This window comes from Neopsephotus bourkii, unplaced genomic scaffold (genome assembly GCF_033783945.1).
Source record: "Neopsephotus bourkii isolate Nb327-2 ecotype Australia unplaced genomic scaffold, CSIRO-AGI_Nbou_v1 NB_787, whole genome shotgun sequence".
Taxonomy (NCBI): Eukaryota; Metazoa; Chordata; class Aves; order Psittaciformes; family Psittacidae; genus Neopsephotus; species Neopsephotus bourkii.
The window spans coordinates 1,463,812-1,485,656 of NW_026901283.1; the positions used below are offsets into that span (position 1 = coordinate 1,463,812).

At 39.2% G+C, this 21,845-nt stretch overlaps 1 protein-coding gene across 1 annotated transcript in view; it reads left to right on the forward strand.

Moving 5' to 3' along the window:
• ENPEP (glutamyl aminopeptidase) overlaps positions 1-21,565 on the forward strand; it is a 34,689-nt gene extending 13,124 nt beyond the window's left edge. The window contains exons 5-20 of the mRNA XM_061355217.1: positions 1,914-2,068; positions 2,683-2,796; positions 4,446-4,580; positions 8,755-8,820; positions 10,175-10,240; positions 11,702-11,853; positions 14,903-14,982; positions 16,024-16,151; positions 16,268-16,323; positions 17,113-17,263; positions 18,018-18,091; positions 18,207-18,308; positions 18,418-18,588; positions 19,395-19,535; positions 20,341-20,419; positions 20,660-21,565. Of these exons, the coding sequence (XP_061211201.1) occupies positions 1,914-2,068; positions 2,683-2,796; positions 4,446-4,580; positions 8,755-8,820; positions 10,175-10,240; positions 11,702-11,853; positions 14,903-14,982; positions 16,024-16,151; positions 16,268-16,323; positions 17,113-17,263; positions 18,018-18,091; positions 18,207-18,308; positions 18,418-18,588; positions 19,395-19,535; positions 20,341-20,419; positions 20,660-20,809 (1,820 nt within the window). The 3' untranslated portion in view covers positions 20,810-21,565. The remainder of the gene's footprint in view (positions 1-1,913; positions 2,069-2,682; positions 2,797-4,445; positions 4,581-8,754; positions 8,821-10,174; positions 10,241-11,701; positions 11,854-14,902; positions 14,983-16,023; positions 16,152-16,267; positions 16,324-17,112; positions 17,264-18,017; positions 18,092-18,206; positions 18,309-18,417; positions 18,589-19,394; positions 19,536-20,340; positions 20,420-20,659) is intronic.
• The last annotated feature ends 280 nt before the right edge of the window (positions 21,566-21,845 follow it).

Consider the following 21,845-nt stretch of genomic DNA (forward strand, 5'->3'; position numbering starts at 1 on the left):
GATGTTCTTAAATGTCATGAGGGTTGGTCTCAGTAACTGTTTTGTTACCAGTCCTCACAGTTCAGTTTGCTGAACTGAAGCAGCAGTCCCCGTGTGTCTTGTCAAGCATCTTGTGGAAAATCAAGGAAGCATTGGTGTCACCAGCAAAGGAATATCATGAGCTAAAGTAGAGCCAGAAAAAGTTTGAGAAAAATACATACCACTTCCATGGGAACTTCTGGACAAAAGTCAACAAGCAGTGAGATAAGTGAGGATGCAAACTGCCAGAGAGAATGTCATCCTATTTATTAACCTTAGTGCAAAGTGGGTGTGTATCCACTTCTTAGAATGAGCGTGATCCAGCATATAACTTGTTGTTTCTACTGCTGGGCTAAATAAAGACCCAAAGCTAAACAAGAGTGGGCACACAATCAAATTTTGCCCATGGTTACAAAACAAGAAAAGAAAAGTAGTGTAGTTGGGTGTCCTCTAGCTTGGCTATTTGGGCTCTGGATCTGATTTGTGCAATTTGAACTAATAAAGTAGAGAATGTAACCAGAGTTTTGGAAATGCCCCCTCCTGAGACTTCCAAAGGGGTAATTCAGTTAGGTTCATGAATTTAAAAGGATGGAAAAATATTAACTATAAACAAGTTAGGCCAATGTAATGGGGAAAACCAAACAAATAAACAACTTTGAAGATGATTAGCAATGCTATGCAAACCTTCTACTGGCTGTTCATACATGTACATGTATGTACTATTAGGCTAACCTCTGTTACTTTAACAACAGATTTTTACTTTCTCCTTTCAAAAAACATCATCTGAGTTTACTGTAAATTTCTGTTTGCATAACAACTGAATTAGGGAAACCAGTTCTTTCATACACTGGTAACCCAGTAATAATTGAGACTATATCTTACCTATGCTTCATATTCAAACTTTATTCAGAGTATGGATAGGGGCCTGTCTCCACTACACGGTGGACTGGTAATCCCAGGTCAGCAGTATCAGAGGGTAGATGCTCTTGTAGATTTTATACTGCTCCCCTCAGAATGTCTATTTGTTGGATAACAGATGTTTACTTATGTTGTTCTCTCTGTATAAGAAGACATCTAGATCAACCCTGATGAATCAAATATGTTTATGCATAATGATTTGTTTAAATACTGTGTTTCATGTTGATTTATGGCTTCTGGCACTGACATTCTCTTTGTGATACTCGTTTTGACTGTCGGTGAAGCCCTTGGCAGACTATCAGCTTTGATTCTGTAATCAAATTGTTTAAATTAAAATAAGAAATTCTTATCTTCTGTTAGGGTGGGGTGAGGTTCTTTGTTCTATTCAGTTTTAAATCCACCTGCACTTTTTCAGTAACCCCAAATAATGTGGTCATTATTTGCAGAAGAAAATGCCAGGCCAACTGAACTCACAGTTCTAATTTAAACCTGTATTGACCCCCACAAATTGCCAGGAATAGAAGCAGATGTTGTTCACGACATGGGGGATTTACTTCAGTTAACATGTCAATAAATAGTTTTAATACAACAGTGTGACAAACAAGACATACCTCATTATGCTGTGGATAGTTTCAGGTTTACGGCCTACAACACATCCCCAGACAATACTATTAATTTCTGGAGCCAAAATTAAATAATGTATGATATGCATGCTCCCAGGAGGTGGCATACCATCACCTCACAGGACAGATCCCCAGTAGTGCAACTGCTGCTATCTCTATTAATCTCAGTGGAGCCTTGCTATCAGCTGCTCTAGGCCAGTTCCCAGCTTCTTAAACATAGGTTAGAGACTGCAGTCCACAGTAGTAAGCCAGAACCACAGACAGTAAGCAAAACAGGCTGTGAATTCACAGAAAGAAGACCAGCTAAGTGGCATAAAGGACAGAGTGGTAATCGTTCTCTTTCTTTCAATGTAGATAAAATAGCTATTCCAGATTTCGGGACAGGTGCTATGGAGAACTGGGGGCTGATCACATACAGAGAAACAAACCTGCTGTATGATCCCAAGGAGTCAGCCACTTCCAACAAACAGAGAGTAGCTGCTGTGATAGCCCACGAACTTGTTCATCAGGTACATTTTTATGATTCATTTTTACCGTGCTTCAAAAGGGTACTTCCAACATTTTAATCTTGCAAATATTGTTCTTAACTCCATCTCAGGATCTTCTATGTGGGCTCACAATTTAATTTCAAAATTTCATGTTAAAACAGTTCCCCATTAGAGCTTTACCTACTGCTTTTGAATTCTTCTCTGGAAGGTAGATGCCCAGGTCCAGACGGTGAGGCAGTTTATGAAAACCTCTCTGAAATGTCTTTTAGGAACTAATTTGCATGTGCAGATGTCTCTTTCAAGCAAACAAATAGGGACAACTGTACACTGTAAAGGCTGCCTGAAAACATATCCTTACAAGCACAAATAATCAAATCAAGAGGAAGAAACTAAAATTTTTCATTGGCTCATGAATCATTAGCAATCTCCCCAGTAATATGTAATTTTATATTACAAGTGATGTTTTAACACAAGGCGAAGCCTGAATTCCTACTTAAACACCAGAATGATGGTAATTTTCATCTGGCAATAGGAAGAAAAGTGAACAAATTAATGTTATATGTGGAGATGTGAGATACTAAAATGTACATTTACCATTTACCTAACACTAACATAAACAATGTTTATAATTGTAGTGGTTTGGAAATATTGTGACCATGGATTGGTGGGATGACTTGTGGTTAAACGAAGGATTTGCCAGTTATTTCGAGTTCCTGGGAGTAAATGCTGCAGAACCGTACTGGCAAATGGTAATTATTTCTGTCTTGTGGAGGGTTGACAGGGCTGAGGGGGGCATTTTGGAAAGGAGTAAAAGTTAGACAAGGATGATGAAGACTTAAAGCATGTCCTTAGAAAACTAACATAGTGCAATACAACATAAAGAAAAAGTTATTTTAAGCTTCTCTACATACCTATGTTATAGTCTGAGACTAGTCAAACAAAACTTTGTGAAGTATTAGTCTGCATGGAGAAGTCATTCTTTTTAACAAAGTAGGCCAATTGTTTGGTTATTATTATGGCAAGTAATACTTGGTAGATCCTGGACAGAACTTTAGCAATTTTGCAAGGTTGTTGGGAGGTCTAACACTGGAAGATGTTATTGACTGCTCTTCATGAGACTTGTCTAAAGGCTGGGAACCTGGGCCTGCCTTCACAGTTTGGGCTGTTTGTTAAGGAAAATATCAGATCCCCCATTCAGCTGCTGCCAGCATTTAAAGTGTCATTTCAAATGCCCCAGCTCAGACAATCTGTAGTACACTGCAAAAAAAGGTAGTGATAGAGAATGGCCCACAGCACTGGCTGTGCAGCAAAACAAACTCCAGTCACTTTAAGGGGCTGGCAGACAAAAGGGTAGCTGTAAATATGCGTTATACTCTGAGGAATGCTAACAGCATGTGAATAAAGGGAGGCTTGCTCTTTCCTTCCTTCCCTCCCAAACAGATGCAATGGCACATAGGGTGCAATGTTTCCCTCAGCTGTACAAGTTTAATGAGTTTCTTGCTACCAGAAAATATATAATATATGCCAGTGAAAGGAAGGAGGGTAGGTTTGCAGAGGTTGACCCTGTTATCAAAATCTACTCACCCCTTCACCTAGTGACTTTAGAAGCAGGCATTGGTTATTCGGTGCTTCCCCTGCTTTCCTCCCTGCTCCCCATAAATATCTCTTCTCATCCACGTTATGTGAGGCTGAGAATAAAATATTCCTGGGTCACTTCTTTTACACTTTGAAGTAGAGGATCTGTTGTGGTAACTACATTAAAAAAAAAAATAAGGTAATTAATGAGCCTAAAATTTAAAATATCTTTTTGTATCTAGATACCATGTTCATTTAAGATCTAAAGCCATTTCAGTGTTAGCATCCTAATGAGTAGAAAAGGAAAACTAAATAGAGAATTAGTCTTTTTCAGTCAATATTGATTAGGAAGTAAGGGGATTTTGACTGCAGGCAACATCATTGTTTAAAAAATTAATAAATATAATTCCTTTAAAAAAATCATAAACCGTGGGATGGGGAATCTGCATCCTTCCTCCCTCCTTCCCTTCCTCTTGAGCTCCATTTTTGCAAGAGGAACCCATAACACGTTGCAGATATTGTCACATTTCTGAAGCTGGTAATGCAATTCCATTTTTTTGCCTAGTGTGTGGGGTTTTGTGTTAGGATACACATGGGAAAGCAGGATTTTCAAAAGGCAATTTATCTTAGCTAAGGAAAAAATTTACCCCTCCCTGCTCAGACATAAAGCAGAAGTTTGCAAGTCTTTCTTTAAGGGAAGTAAAATTTCATTCCATTTTCCTTCTGCCTCTCCCTAGAGAAGCTGCAGTTCAAGCTACTTATTTTGTGAAGTTAGTCATATACTCCTGCATTTGTTTCTATTCTAACACCTTCTCTTTCTCAGCTTGAACAGGTTTTAATTGATGATGTGCTTCCTGTAATGATGGATGACTCTTTGCAGTCTTCCCATCCAATTGTGGTGGATGTGTCATCTACAGCTGAAATCACCTCTGTGTTTGATGGGATATCCTACAGTAAGGTAGGGTATCCTTCTGTTGTGACTTTGGATGCAAAGAAAATGGGGCTTAAGAGGGGAGATAAAACTCAGGAGAGCTTATAATAATAGCTCCTAACCCACTTGGGCTGTGTCTGTGTGGATATTTTCCCTAGGACATTTCTGACTGTTGTCAGTGGTGATTCAATCAAAAGCAACTGTGAGAGAAGCAGCGCAGCCAGAACCTCAGTCAGCCACTGTGCACCAAACCTGCACACAAACATGCAGGGATATCACAGTGTCAGCTGGTTCTGCCACTGGAGTTTTTGGCTTTAAAATTATCCAAAAATATATGCTAAGCACATTCTTCTCCCACCACCTCATGTGATGATGCAGCCCAGTTATGTCAAGCCTCATAATCTAATGCAAGGGTAGATGATGCAAGGGTGGATGTCTAGGTGTCCATTCTCTCACTTTCCCATCTCACCTTTGAGGTAGTATAACCAAGCAGTGAAAACAGAAAAGTAACGTTCTGTCTCATCCCGTTCACAGTATCCCAGCCACTCTAGAAGGCTTACCAAAGATGAACTACACCAGCCTCTGCTGGCATCGGCCCTAGACTGGGAGATAAGTTAGCTCCACATTTCACTAACAGTTGTAGAGCTCAGGGCTGATTTGGTGTACAGTAGTCTGTAGACCAGGAGATGGTAGTGGACACCACATTAGATATTTGACAAGCTTTATGATCATCCTGGGACTGTCCCTGTCAGTGGTAGTAGGGACCTGTCATAAGGCCATAAAGGCTCTCTCAGGAGCCAGTTGGAACTGACTGGAAGACCACACTGGGTTTTCCTGAGCAGCAAGATATTGGGGTGTTGGTACAATCCAACTGCTGCTGTGAGTAGGGCACACAGAGGGCTCCTTGCACCCACAGCCTCTAGTAGTACTAGCTGTGTGGGACAACAGCCAGGAGCTCAGCACTTACAGAAAACTGCTTTGAGGTCCAGAGCATTAGAGAGGCCAGCTGCCATGCTGAGGATCACCACTTTGATGTGATCAGCTAGGATCCAGACTAGGATTCTGAAGCCAGCTTGTCTCCCTTCATATCCGTATCCATAGCCAAAGCCATTTTGTCCTTAGACAGCCCCAGACATGGAACAAAGCACGTGTCCCCCAGAATCCCTATCTATCTGGTATCTAACCAGGGAGTCCTGGTGCACTGACAACACTTGCTTCTAGTTATTCTTTTTCAGTGCATTGAAAGACAAGTCTGAAGAAGAACAGGAGAAAACACCCTTGTCCCTCTTCCCTCTCACCCCCATATATGCCACCAAAATGAGGAAGGAGCTGGGACTCTGCTCACTCCTCAACCAGCAAACTCCCATGTTGCTTCTGAGCCTCATACACCATGTTTGTGTTGATAGCTTCTTGTATGACTTGGTCAGCGTTTCCTATCTGATGCCATAACAAGTTTCCACTAAACACACAAAATCCACCATTATTAAATACTGCTTGTTGCTTTCCTACTAAGCTCCCATTATTGGCTAAACACAAAGGATGTATTGCGTTGACTTTAGCTTTAGCTGTGCTAGTCTGTAGCTGTAGATATTACTTTTATTAGCTAGACTTGTTCCATCCATTTCCATCACTTTTCTGTTTTCAATTGTTAAATCCTCTATCCAACAATACAACCAGTACTTATTGCATCATAAATGCCTCACAGTCAGATTATAAACTCTGCGAAAACCTGCATTGTGTAACACTGTTCTTAAATTAAATTAACAAAAAGTCAAGAAATGTACAGAGCTAAATCAAATACTCTGGACCAAAATGTATTTTAGTGGTGATCTAAGCAAGAGACATACTTTTGCATGGTCTGAACAAACAATGCAGAAAAAAAAAAACCCTAGCTTTTACTCATCTCTTTGTGCCTAGATAATTGCTACATGAACTCATTTTTTTCTTTTTTAAATGAAAACACTTGAGGACTCATGCATTGTTTGGGAACAGTCTGCTTGGGATATAATTTGGCTTGGGATATAATTTGGCTTGAATGAGAAAGTCTTCATGTAGATTTAGCTCAAATTTCTGCTGGTATTTACATATAAATGCATGACAAAAATTTACTTGGGTTTTTTTTGACTTTATTTTGGCTTCTCTTTTACATTTTTCTTATGAAAACAATCTCCTCACAGTAATATTCATCACTAAACAAATAAAGCATGTTTTGGAATGCTCACTGTTAGTTTTACTAGAGCAATTATAGGGTTTATACAATCCTAAAACTCTAATGAATTGCCTAAGGGTCTGGGGAGTCATTGCAGTATATTCTGTAAGCAGACATTTAACTGCTGTATGATCAATAGGGCATTATGTGCCTAGGAAAGCTCTACTACAGTTGAGTCAGTGACTACACAATTAATGCATATAAATTTGTTTAATCTGCTCTTAAAAAGTAATTGTCTCTCACCTCTTTTCCAGTGTAATCCTCTTTCTTAGTTTGAAAGATTCTGTTAAAGTAACAATGAGAATTTTTTTTGTCTTTGGACTTCAAACATTGACTACCTTTTCAGAAAAACAGATACTTAATTTTAAGTTCTGCTAGAAATTTGTTCTTAGATCCCCACATTTTCAGAACCTCCCAGCTAAAGAAGTTTAGGATTAAATGTTCCATATTTCTGCCATATACAATCTTGTGATATACTTGGCAATTGCTACAGCTCTTTAGGAGAAGTTATGTGGGTGTTGATAAAAGACTCCCCCCCACATCCCCATCAGACAAGGTCAGCCATTCAAATCAAGGTCACTTCCCTGAACCTCCCCAAATAGTTGAAAGAAAGGAAAATTATTAAACCAGTTATAGGAGCATCTGAGTTATTCTCAAATGCACTTCACCATAGACTACAGAGGAATAACAAAAGCAGGAGGAAGAGACTGAAAAACAGCAGCAGAAGATGCAAGGGGCTAACTAGACACTGCAATTTAAAGCAAAAGAAATCTTCACTGTTCCCAAATGCATGCATAAATGTGTATTTCTACTCTCACTTTTAATATAAGTGGGAGGGGATGGTCTATGAGAGGTGATACCAGGTACGTGGCTGATAGACAAATTTGAGCAACTGAGCTACTCTAGTGCATACATGTGGCTTTACATGCATTATTATAGTAATCATAAACAGCTTTATGATGGATATCTGTTCTAAATTTTACTGAATCATTTTTTAACATATTTCATGGCAAACGCACTAAATTACTGTATCAGAAAAGAGTCATCTGCTAACCACCTTGACTCCGCAACAATAGTCTGGAAAGCAGTCTCTTCCAACACTCCCTCTGCCATATCTTCTGCAATCAAGTTGTTATTCTCAAACACCTAAATAGAGGAGACAGGATTTACTGAGAATTCAGATAACATTCTTGTTTTCATGAGAAAACTGGATTTTTAAACCATTTATGGCATTAGGCTCTCTGCTGCCCTTTGATTTAGTTGGGAAAATGAAAATATGATAATCCTAAAATGATATTTTGCATTTTAGAGTCGGTTTGCACTGCTTTTGTTTTTCATCATTTTGTGCCCCTACTTTGTTCCATGTGGCTCTTCTGCTTCTTTCTCCCGTCTTCCCTTTGTTTCTTTACTCTTTCAAGGTCCTAGTTGTTGTTTTTCTCTGAGGCCCAAGTAAGTAGGTTCTCTGATCCAAATTCTACTGTGCTTCAGAGGCCAAAGCTCTTATACCAGTCCCCAGAAATTCTTATTCTGAATGCTGAGATGACTTCCACAACATGGAAAGGCCCAGACTTGCAGCATTTTTGGAGTTTCCTACCTGCTGGGTGTTCAACTGAAGTCACTTCCTCTATCAGGCTTGCTGCTGGACAGGGCTAGTTCCCAGCTGCTCTCACCCCTGTCTTCTTCATAAAGAAGGGCTCGGGAGCCCTTCTGCTAGCACAGCTGAATGTGGAAATGCATGTCTGATCACAGTTAAAGACCCATTCTCACATCCAGAATTAAGCTCCTGCAGACAAGCATGCCACGCCATGATGGAATCAGAAAAAACGCTTCTCAGATGGATGGTTTCTATTTCTGCCTTATAAAATATTAATTCACATGTTGCTTTTAAAGTTAATGGAAATTCAGTGTTAAAGCTGTGTAGAATGACCTTCCACACAGAATGACCTTCAGAATGACCTGTAGAATGACCTAACCCTCTCCCTTTGTCCTCAGGGTGCATCAATCCTCAGAATGCTTCAAGACTGGATGACACCAGACCTCTTCCAGAAAGGCTGTCAGGTAAAGGTGACACCAAAACACGCCAGAAATACAGCCCATCCTCATGTGACAGTAGCAAAATCATTATTAAAAAAATTAAGATCAGAAATCCTGCTATTAGTAGCAAAAGTATTTAACACATTTAAGTACTGAGTGGACAACATGAAGGGGAAGAAGTTCCATGCTCCCATAGAAGAAGGAATGTGAACTGCATTAAGATTTGCTAGCCTGCCAGTGAGAACAAAAATTCATGACTGCTTGTAGTGGAGAAACCTCCTCCACCCCACTGTTTTCCTGTAGTCAGCTTTATCATCTACAGCTTCATATCACCACGGTCCTCCAACCCACCCAAGCCTGCTACGCAGGAGCACTTTCACAGGCATAAGCTCATTGGTGCCCTATTGCAGGGTCACCCAGCCCTAGAAATTTACCAAGGTAAAAGGGGAGATATTGCACATTTCGTAGTCCTTTCTTGTGGAAGAGAAAGGATGATGCTACAATATTATGCAAAGAAAAAATTGGAGAAAGGAGCCCTCCCAAAAAGAGGAAGATTATCTGCCTTTTACTCTGAACTGACATCTGTCGTCTTTGAAGTGTTATAGCACAGGTTACCACATTTGTTCTTACCTCCCTCCCTCCTGGAGAGCACGCTTGTAGGATGCTACAAGACAGTTCTATTTTCTTTTCCTTCCATATATTCGATCAGGATAGTTCCACAAGATGGGAAAATACAGCCACCTTGCCCACAAGAGATTAACACTTCCCCCCTGCACAGACCCTTCAAGATCATTAGAATAGGTAGTGGTAAGTAACAGTGAAACAAGTAGCACCATCTACTGACTAAACACCACCAGGATGCAGATAACGGCAGGAAAACACTTGTGAAGCAGCCAGGTAAGACACAGAACAGGAAGAGCATTTAGGAGGTGCAAACACTTGCCTGAATACCATTATTCCTTGTAACAATCATTTTTATCACAGTTTAGAGGTGAATAGACTTTCCTCTTTCCACTCTGAGTCCACAGCTAGTGAAACCTCCTGAAGCAGCTTCCTCCTTCTAAACAACCTCTTAGACAGAAATTTGCAACAGGGTATGCTGATGTCCATTCAAACAAAATACGAATAACTCTTCAAGTACAAATTAGCTTTGTACTAACAAGTCACACTGGAAAATGCTGACTTTCAGCATTACAGGATACACTGGAAAGCAAAGGAACTTCATCAGCTGAATATTGATCCGTTTAACCTCCAACTCCCAATACTACAAACCACACTTTCTGTACTCTCTATATCTCTATACAACTGAATATGTGTACGGTTTTCATAGGCAAAGAAAAAACTGGTAGTATTTTCATAGTCTACTATTTCTTTCTAGATATATTTGAAGAAACACCACTTCCAGAACGCCAAGACAGATCAATTTTGGGAAGCTCTGGAAGAGGTATGTTTTGCAACAACCCTTACTAATAAACGTTTCATATCTCACCCGTTGATTTCCCAACATTTTTATATTTTGTAGCTCTTCTACTAATGAGAGATCACAAGCTAGGCAGCCTTGCAGTATATCCCAACACATCTTACTTCTAGCAAACGTATTATTTCCTCTTTTTTTTTTTTATAAGACTCTGGGAGTGGAATAAGAAACAAGAAAGGACACCTTGCTAATAAACAGCCTGCTACTGAAAATTTTCCCCCACAACTCAATGAAAACACTCCTCATCCACCACATACATGCACCTCATACTCTCCATTATCTCTAACCAGATTCAGCTGTTTGAAAGCTCTCAACAGTATCCATTCCCAAGTAAGTTTGCTGCTTATCACTGTCTCTAGCTTCTGAGTCACAGAATCATAGAGTAGTGCTGGAGAAGTCCTTAAAGAACATTCAGTTCCATCCCTCTGTCATAGGCAGGGACACCTTCCACCAGACCAGGTTGCCCCAAGCCCTGTCTAACCTGGCCTTGAACACTGCCAGGGATGGGGCAGGCACAGTGTCTCTAGACAGCTTCTGCCATTGCTTCACCACCCTCATAGTGGTGGGATTTCTTCCTAATTTCGAATCTAAACCTACCTTCTTTCCCTTTTGAGTTGGGTCATTCTCTGTCCCATAATTTTCTGATCTTTCCTTAAGGCTTGCCTGTCTCTGTCCATCTAATTACCGCCAAAAGCCCACATGCATACTGCCAGGTTTCTCCCCAGTTATACCGTCTTTCCTTCCACCACTGTGGACATTCACACAGCCTAACTTGTGCTTTTGTGTCTTCTTTCAAGTTTTCATCTTTTCCTTGGGCCAGACTTCTTCCTTCTCTCTGTCTGGCACTCTGCATCTTCACACCATCTACTGCATCTGAAGAAGGAAACAGTGACCTTTAGCTCCCTTCCCTCACAGATGGCACCCTGGGCAGGCAGTGGCAGCTTTCTGCAGCACCAGTCTCTAGGACAGAAGTTCACAGTCCACAGAATGGATCACATTTTACATTAGTGCAGCTGCTAATGTTTGTTACTGACTTCACACTCATAAATGCACTTATACTGCAAGGGCATTTCTGGCTTTGAAGAATCTATGTACTTTCTGTCCTGGTCAGTTGTTTTCTCAGAAAAAAATGGAATAATCTTAGAACATGCAAGGGGCCTCAAAGTTTCCTCAGTATTTCTTGTCCATGTTACTAGCCAGTCTCCTGCCCACATACTTCTGATTTTCTTTGCCTGTGTTCAAGTTTCCAGCTCATTTCTTCTGTCAATGACAGGCATCACAAAAGGATTTAATAGAGTATTTTTTGTAGTGAAAATACTCTTTCCTCTTCCCCTTTCTGCTCTTCTTTCTCAGTATCAGAGATATTTTCTTTTCTCCACTTTGGACTGAATTTCCTTTTTCAGTGCAACCTTCTCCCATCATTCATAGGCAAGTGGTATACCTGTGAAAGAAGCCATGGACACATGGACTAGGCAGATGGGCTACCCTGTTTTGGAGATGGGAAGTAATTCAGTATTCACACAAAAGCGTTTTCTCTTGGATCCCAACACAGATGCTTCTTACCCTCCTTCTGATCTTGGGTAAGTTCCTGCTGTAAATGTCTATCCAAAACAGGCAGAAATACTATACAGGTACTTTCTTCAACTGACATACACATAGGCAGTGTTATACCCATTCTTGCTAAACTTACCCTCAGCATTTGTTTTTAAAAGGAAACCAGCAGAAATTAGGTATAAATATTTTAAATTTAGGGCATCACCAGCCATTTGCTTCAGGGTTTCTTTCTCAAACACAGCAGAGTAAATTTGGACATAGTCTTTCAGAAAATTTATTTCCACACACAGATAACTCAGATGATTGCAAGCCATCTGTTGAACCACTGCAAAATATAATCTGACAGACTAAGGAAAACTGAGACGAAATTGTCTCTGTCCAGAAACCAGATACCATGACCCAGGTATTTTGCACCATGATAATTTATTTCTTTTCCTATATGATACATGATCTATAACACATCATAGGGTCTTCACCCATACAGGATCTTCTTTATACATCTTAAAAGCATGAGTTATTGTATAAATGTTACTATTCCTCCTCAAGAGCTATTTTTTCTTATTTAACTCAGGACAGTATTGCATAATTTTACTCATCTAAAAGATAGTTATCTAGTCAAAGTTAGCCACCTTGGACTCTTATGTGGCAGTCAGCCAGCTGCAGACATTCACCTACTGTATTCAAGGTAGGTGGGATTCTTTATAGGAGCATATTTGTCAATTAACAGATGACTAGCCTGAAGGGAGATGAACCCTATCCACAGGTTGGTGGACCTGCACAGAAAACTGTCTTCGCTGCACCATGGCATCAACCAGCGGAATGAATGTTCAGAGCTGTCACTGTGTATATTCTTAGCCAGGCCCAATTCTGAGGCATTACAACTTTGTTATCATTTCAGTGAAAAAGATTCAAATTAACCCTTATTAGAAAGTTTTCATTCCTTGAACTATCCCAGTCAACTAAACCAGTAAAACTTTCTTGTATGAACCAGAACTAAATGTACCCAAATGCAATTTTGCGTTAGGTTATACTAGTTACAGTAATACAAGGAGCAAGAACAAGGAGAAACAGTTGTGGTGCTTAATTTGTTGTAATTCAAAAGAAAAAACTTGAGCAATGACAAGTCCCATGGTATTGGCAGTTTTGGATAGGTAGCAAAAGAGCTGGGATGGGATAATTACCTGCATGTTTGCAATGTTGTATTTCTCCCAGTATAAGCAGAAAAGCTTGCAGGGTTTTGAAGCAACTCTAGCTGCAAACTACATCACTGTGCCATCTGAAGGCTGGTTCTACACGCTATTCAGGAAAAAATACTTGTTTGTATTAAACATTTTGCTTATTGCACTATGCTCTAAGGTAACAGACTCAGGAATCATGTTTTTGCTTGACTTCAGGACTTACAGTACACTGCCATTTCTCATTTCTTGACTAGAAATCCCAGTGCTGTTCCTACCTTAATCTGTCAAGAAGCTGAGCTGTGTACTACTTCTGCTATTCCCAAAGTGAAAGGGGAATTTGTTTCTGAAAATGTAGGCTTTATAAACTACTTAGAAATAAAATGCAGTAATATATATTATAATGTTGATGTTATCTATCTTAGGACAGACTTACTCCCTTGCCTAAAAGTCAATCCACTGAAAATCAATACTTCCTCCTTCCACCCTCACAGATGAGGAGACTCCTGAAGAAATCCTACCCCAGATGGGAATGGCCTATTAATTTCCAGGTTCAGGGTTTTGATTTAAGCAGTGAAAACTCCAGGCCTTGAAAAAACTCCTGAATCCTGCAGGGATATTCTCCTGAACTGTCTGTTTATTTCAAATTTGTTTGGCTTGAAAGAGTCCTCTCCTGAACGCTGGCACTTAAAAGAAATGGAAATTCAAAAACTAGTGCTGGGATGGGCTGCAATATGCTAACATGGAACAGCAGCTGACTGCTCAAAATGGCTTAATAATTTTAGCAGCCTTATGCAGGTGCTGTGTAGGTATACTCATAGTATACTCATAGCATGCTCTGTCATCCTGCTTCCCTGACTACCTGGTCACAGTCTTGATCAGGCTGTGCTGTGGCTCCCTTCCATCCAGTGCCTCACTTTTGGAAGAATTAGGGTTCTCTTGGAGAAGGAAAACAGTCTGGAAAAGGCAAGAGGTCCTACTGACTGTACTGCAGTGGTTGCTTAAGCTCATTCAGCTTTCCCATCTGTAAAAAAAAAAAAAGGTTTATTAATACCTAACCACTTATTTCCAGTCAGCATTGCAAAGATTAACTGGTGCCTGCATAAAACCCTACATCAACTATCCACATATAGTCATCTTTTACTGAACTAATTGCTTTGTACCCTGCTAGATTATTATCAGACATAACATGAAGATACTGCTTAACAGGACTTCATGTTCCAAAGCTGTGGTAATAAACTACAAAGTATAGCATTCATTCATTTAATCTCTCTCTGATTATGGGTAATTATTATCCTCTCCAGCATACAGAGTCATCAAGAGGTGAAGATTGTATTCAGAAGGACATGGCCTCAGCAGTTACACTGATTTAAAAAAAAACCACAAACCCAACCAGACAAATTGTGCAGCTTTCAGCCTTAAGTTTAGGCACATAATTTGCACAGTACCATATTAAATTGTCTAAAACATCAGCATCAGACAGTGGACAAAATCTTATCCCATCCCTTGCTCAGTTCATCAGATCATTTTGAGAACTATTGATAAATACAAAGTATTAAGACAAGATACCGTTATTCCCAACTCAGACACTTCATACTTTTTATTTTCCTTTTCAGGGAATGTAACTGCCCCAATCATACCACACCAATATCTGACATTTTGTTGCCTGAACAGAGTATCATAGCACAGAAACCTTTTTATAACACAAAAACCAGCTATTGGTAAAAAGCTGTGTTTTGTTACTGTGGATATTTGGTAAATGTATGTGGACATAAGAACACAGTTGGCTTCATAAAACAAGATTTAAACATTAAAACAAATTAAAATATATATTGGAATTTTATTTTTAGCGTTTGCTTTCAAATGTCATTTGATTCTCTTTCCCTTTAAATAATTTCAGTTATAAATGGAATATACCAGTGAAATGGAGACTTGGAAGTACAACGAACTATACTTTCTACAACCTATCTGATTCTGCAGGTAAACTTACCTTTCTCTTTTAAGAGTAATGAATGAATAAAGCTTTTTAATGTCTTTTAACAAGAAAGAAAATACAGAATTAAATTTCATGCTTTACTGTTTTCAGATGCAAGAACCAACACAGAGCTTTGTTGGGCTGAAGTTAGTACTTATATCTGCAATAAGATGATTATTTCCCCTATACACACATTATGTCAATCTAGGCTTAATTCAGTAAAGTGCTTAAGCATATGTTTAAATCCAGTCCTATTCAAGGAAGCATCTAAGCATATTCTTAATTATGATGTACTAAAACCAGCAGGACTTTGATATGCCCGTTTTCAAGCCTAAGAAAAGAGGTGATGTAGCAGGCTGGTGAACGCACCTGTGGCATGGTAAACCAGCAATCTGAGTTCAGTTAAAGAAAAAGAGCTACATATGCTTTAAACACATTTTCTAATGCTGTTTTATGGAATGAGGAAATACCTACATGGGTATTTTTGATGATTGTGGATGCAGTCAAATTTGGAGTTACTATAATTCTAGTGGCCAAAAGGGGGAAAAAATGGAGGGAGGGGAGTTTTTAAATTTCATCACGTTAGAATTTCAGAAATCAGCTCTTTTCTTCATGTACCCTTAAAAAGTTAGTTGACATAAACTGAACAATTAAATTAGTTGAGGATAAAATACGAGAACTTTAATAGTAAACATGTGGGTGAAAAACCTTTAGAAATATTTGCAAGAACTGCTTCTTTGCAATTTTTTACTTTTACAATGACACCAGTTTTCATCACTCTCCCCCTAGTCACGGTGATCTCCATTTTAGATTTAACAAGCTAGCTTTCCCAAGTAATTACCATAATTCTCTATTCTAAGACAAGTGCTGGCACTTATCAAAGTCTATGATAACTCATCTTCACTCACAACGATTAAAAAAAATAGTGAAGGTTTGTATCTCATTTCGATATTCATCAAAACCAAATATTACTTTTGGAGTTACGGAATCTCCAGTGAGGTCTGTATCATGTAAGATGCACAAACTGATCACTGTTTGTTTTGCAGGAATTGCAGTACCATCATCTCCCAATTCTTTTGTGAACATTAATCCAGACCACATTGGATTCTATCGGGTGAATTACAATAGTCATAACTGGGCCAGTTTAAGCGCTCTTCTGGTCAGCAACCACAAAGTGAGTGCAATAACATTAACCTGCCCAGTGAGTCTCTTATAGAGGCCTTTTGAAGCTGGGTTTTTTTTTCTGCAAATAATCTATATATTTTTGATCACTCTTCTCTTTTCACACAGAATTTTTCAGCTGCTGACCGTGCAGGGATTTTGGATGATGTCTTTTCTTTGGCAAGGTAAACTGATTTCCTGCAGAGATTTCAACACAAGCTCTTCACTTTACATTGACTATTAATTGGAAGTAACTCAGGTGGTTGAAAGAGAGTTTCAGAATTTGTTACATCACAGTTGTTTATTGGCTTGTGTTGTCTTCAAGATGGACAAATTCAAGTATGCACTGTCAACTTGCAATACCAATACAGCCAAGGGAAATGCTAACCTTCTCTTCAGTGGAAGAAAAAAGAAAGAGGGCTTTAATTGCACAGATCTTAGACAGGGGTGTTTTTTGCCATGTAAGCAACAAGAATAGAAGCAGTCCAGAAGATGTCCAGAAAATCAGAAGCACTTCTACAATGCATAGCATGTCATTAAGAAATTACCACCTCAGCTATCTTGTTTAGAAGTTTGCTTAGAAACTTCTAGCTCTTTTACCCAGCCATGCTGATACAGATAAACTTTAGATGACCTTCTGAGACAGTCTGTAAGTCTGAATTGCTTCATCCTTTCAGGATGTCTCCAGATCTAGCAATTGCTTTTTGTGTGACGGGAGCTGCCATAGTCAGTTGACAGTTATTTCTGGGCACACTGGCCTGCTTCACAGTGTGAGCGGCCTTCTCACAGCACTGATCAACAGTGATCCTCAGTGATCGCTTTGGAAAACACCTCCCAAGTTACATTCGAGATTATTTTGCCCCTCCTAGAATTTATTTCAGACCTTCTAAAGGAAACTGTGTTCTAATATCTTTAAAGAAGCAAGTTCTTCAAATTCATTAAAATAACAGAAGTTATGTTTTCTCCTTCCACAGATCTGGACTAGTGAATTACTCTGTTCCTCTGGAGCTCACAAAATACCTAATAAATGAAACAGACTATTTACCATGGCATAGAGTTATATCATCTGTAACTTATCTCACAAACATGCTTGCAGACGATACAGATCTCTACCCACGGTTTCAGGTGATGAAGCAAAAAAACCCAAACATTTCTTCATGGCACTGCTGGATCTGACAGCTCAAGATCTGAAACAGCAACAATATTGAAGATTAAGTCATTTTCAGGGTTGCTGAGCAATCAGCATTTACTTTTTTTACTGTACTTGAAAAAAAAGTGCTGAGAACTGCTTAGTACTGTTCTCTGAATTACTTGGATTCTCAAGTCAGGACTATGCACCTGGAGGAGAAAAATATGCCTAGTTATTCTTATAATCCATCACCATAAGTCACAGTACAGACATTTGTTAGTCAAGGCTGCCCTGCATCCAATAAAGAAATATGTATAAGGCAGCAAAATCTCTGACACCTGTCCTTAGCATGAAGGGTGGCTATATCTCATTGTGGCAGTGAGTAGGTTTGTTGGTTGACCTAACGTGCTGAACATGAGTTAATGGTCACTAAAATAAGCATGTCCTAAACTCAGCATTACCTATGGAAAGTAGTTGTGGCAATGTGTCCTTGTGGTACTCGAACCTTCATGTGGGAGGGCAGGCAAGGCTGGAGAGGAGCAGGTTGCCTTTGTCCTAGATGCAGATCAGAATTGCAGGCATTCAGAATTGCAGGATGTAGTGATCTGGAAAGAAAGTGTGTGTTTGTGTTATTTTTTATTTAAGCGATGCTAGTTCTGGGAAAAAATGAAGGAGAATAAGCTATGAACACAAATATATAATTCTTTAAAGAAATCTACACAAGTAACCAATCCCCTTTTTCTACCTCAGGAATATTTCCGCCACCTGGTAAAACCCATTGTGGATCAACTGCACTGGAATGATACTGGAGGTCATTTGGAGAGGTTAAACAAGCTTTTTTTCCCCTTCTCATGTTATTAAGGGTTTTATTCCTCATGTTATTGATGGATTTTAAGAACACTGAGCAGTAGGAAAACCCTCTCTCTCTCTCTTTTAAAGGCTCCTTCGTACGTCTGTTCTAGACTTTGCCTGCAGTATGGGTGACACAGAATCTTTGAACAACGCTTCTCAACTATTCAATGAATGGCTACAAGGACAAACGTGAGTGGTCACACGTTTTGTTGCTGGTGAAGAACACAGAATGTGACTTGGTCACAGAACTCAAGCAGGAAAGGGGGAAGAATATTCAGGTACTGTTTCTTTGTTTTAGTATTCCTGCAAATCTCCGACTCCTGGTATATCGGTATGGGATGCAGAACTCAGGCAATGAGACATCGTGGAATTACATGTTTGAGAAATACCAAGAAACTTCATTAGCTCAAGAAAAAGAAAAGCTGCTGTATGGCCTGGCATCAGTAAAGAACATCACCCTTTTGGACAGGTGATTTAAACACACCAAGATTTTTCTTCCCCTACAGAAACAACTGGTCACTGTTTGCTTATTCCCCTCTCCTCTCTCCTGTGCTGTCAGTTTTTTCAGATTACAGCACGAGGAATGCAACACATTTTTAAGACCAGTTATCTAACACCTACCCTCCCTCCCCCCAAGACTGTACTGTAAGAGAAAAAAGCCTTGCTCCTTTAGTGGAAAGGTATTGAACACATGATAGTTTCTTCACACATTCAACAGCCTTCAGCTTTTCCAGCAGTGCCTTCATCCTGTATAATTTTAGCTGCCTAATAATAAAAATTAGTTGTCTATGTTTCCTTTGTAAGCACTGAAAGGAGGCAGGATCTCCATAGTACTGGTTATTCGAGAGCAGGAAAGGAACTTTTTTGTTGATTGGCTACACAAACAAGCTGGACTATTGACTGAACCAATCTTGTTTTCACTATTTTACTAAAGTACAGGAATAATAATGGTTTTCCCGCTGTTTTCGAGAAACCTAGAGGCATAAACCCTATTTATTTTCTAAATAAATGCCTAACTGCTTAGATTTCTCTCAATACAATTATCTCTTGACCCAGTTTTTAACTTATGTTTTAGATCAGTGCACTTCACCTTTAAAATACTGTAGGCAAAAATAATAACCCTGCCTGGAAATTGGCTGTAGACTCTGGTGACAAATACTTGCGAAATATAGACATTACAATTGCATTATTTCTCATCATCATCAATTAAGTCTACAAGTGTTAACTTACGCTTGGTTTCTGTGGTCTTTCTGATTTTTATGAAATTTCCCTTAGGTATCTGAAATATATTTACAACACCAACCTCATCAAAAGCCAAGATGTGTTCACAGTCCTGAGATACATCTCATATAACACCTACGGGAAAACAATGACCTGGGACTGGATACGACTTAATTGGGAGTACCTAGTCGACAGGTACACTAATGAACTCACCGAAAACTTTGTCTACATCCATCTATATATCTCGTTATATGCCATGCTTTTCTATGTTTTCACTATACAGCTATAATCAATGGCTCTTGAATAATGAAAACTGAAAGCGTATTTAACACAATCCTATCCACCTGCTACAAGAAAGTGCTTTGCTGTTAACTTGAAAACCATTCATTCCCTAAATGATCACTACCCAAAAATGGTAATTAAAAAGCACAGAAAGTTCTCCCAAGGATACAGAAATATGATTACTGCCTGGAAATTAGTCAGTCATGTCTGTTTTTTCTATTGATAGCATAACAAGAAGACTGTATAGTTTTTTTTTAACTTTTTCTTGTGGTAACAACAAGGAGCAGATGTGCAGACAAGCAGTGGCAGTAATAGCAAACCTTTTAACTTTGCTCCTCCCTATTTGAGTGACTTCTCTCTCCTTCCTTCTCCTTTCTAAGTGCTTGAAGAGGGCACAGAAGCAAAGCACACCTGCAAGCCGAGAGCTGTGAACTGGGCAGCATTTGTCAGCAATACACTTGATTTCCAGTAAGAGACAAAAAGTCACTAATTAAAAGGTTAAAAAATCCCCCAAAGGAGATCACTCCATTAGTAAATATATTTGAGAACAGCACAGATATCGTATAGAAGTATCAGTTTTCAAGTATATTAAAAACAGCTGAAATATGAGTGCATCTTTTTATCATACCACAGTTAGAAGTTTAACCTTCAGATAATTACTTCTGCCTTTTTTTTAATAGTTTTGCATAAAGCTTCACTTATTAAATTGTTTTTCTAGATTCACTATCAACGACAGATACCTTGGTCGAATAGTGACTATTACCCAAACTTTCCACACTGAGCTCCAGCTTTGGCAGGTATGATGACAGCACTTCTACTGGGTTTAAGTCAATATCTTTAACAATCTACTGGCCAGGGAACTTGAATTCTGTTCTCTAAATGTGTAAAGCAGTACGAGTTACTGCAAAACTATCCCAGTGCTACTAGAGTGAGCTTAAATATCTCTCCCTGCAAAAACTGCCCTCAACCAGATAGCTGCAAAAAGCCATTTGCCCAATGTTTGCTTCATGTCAATTATTTTTCTCTCTCCTTTCCAGATGGAAAATTTCTTTGAGAAATATCCTAATGCTGGGGCAGGAGAATTACCCAGGAGTCAGTCAATTGAACAAGTGAAGAGTAACATTGAATGGCTAAAAGTAAACAAGGAGGAAATACAAATGTGGCTAGAAGCACAGCTAGGCCCTTAAAGTTTTACTCTGTTAAAAATACCAGGCACCCATTCTGGGCACTCAGATCATCAGAGATATTTAGCAATGTGGGTTTCTCTCTTAGGTACCTTAGAGGACCAAGGCCTAATATTTTTTCTACAAACACCTGGGAGACCACTGCCAGAGCAACATTTCTGAAGTTGCTGAGCAGGAATAGCTTTATATTCTGAGAGGTGAATTTGCCTGAACAACCAAGACAAGCATTTAAAGTTACTCAAAGCAGAAGTGATGGCAGAACTGGAGTACACACTGATCAAGGTGGTCTCACTCCTTCCTCACACCACTCTGAAAGCTACTTCTTGGTTGGCACGGAACCAACATAGTAAACTCAGGGATTCCTTTCCACATGCACCTCACAGGAGATTTCTCCTGAAGGAAAGGGTATTAAGCAGTAATTTTAATGTTATCTGAAAATCATCTCCTACATTCATAGCTGTTAAAAAATTTTCATCTGGGATTTAGCTTTGCATTCTGATACTACAGAAAGACCATTTAAGATTCCCTCTCCATTGATTTTTGAATTTTAACTGCTAGTGCATAAGGGATCAATATTATCAGCTTCTTTTTCAATGTTACTAGTTGGGATTCTGTAGCTTGGAGGAGGGATTGTCTTGGTTGTTTTTGTCTTATTTCTAAATCTTCTGAAAAGAAGAGCTTGTGGCAGACGTTACTGCAAACAAGACATATGGTACTTACTGTCTCTTTTCTTATGTAAAAATAAAATTTAAAACTCTACCTGGAAATCTCAGTCTGTTTCTAACAAAGTGCTAAATCTGCCTGGCATATAGAAAAGCAATTGTTGCATAGCCCAGCTGTGCTGTACATACACTTTCAGTGGCTTTTGAGGGGGGCACATCTATTATCTCCTCTGAGAAAACACTTAAAGAAATGTCAAATTCAAGTAGAAAGGCAGAAGAGTCCCACTGCTGCAATTCAGTCTACTGCAGAAGTATAGGCAGCAAATAAACAACTCTTGGTCCCAAGTCCTTCTGCCACTATGATGCTGGAGAAGACA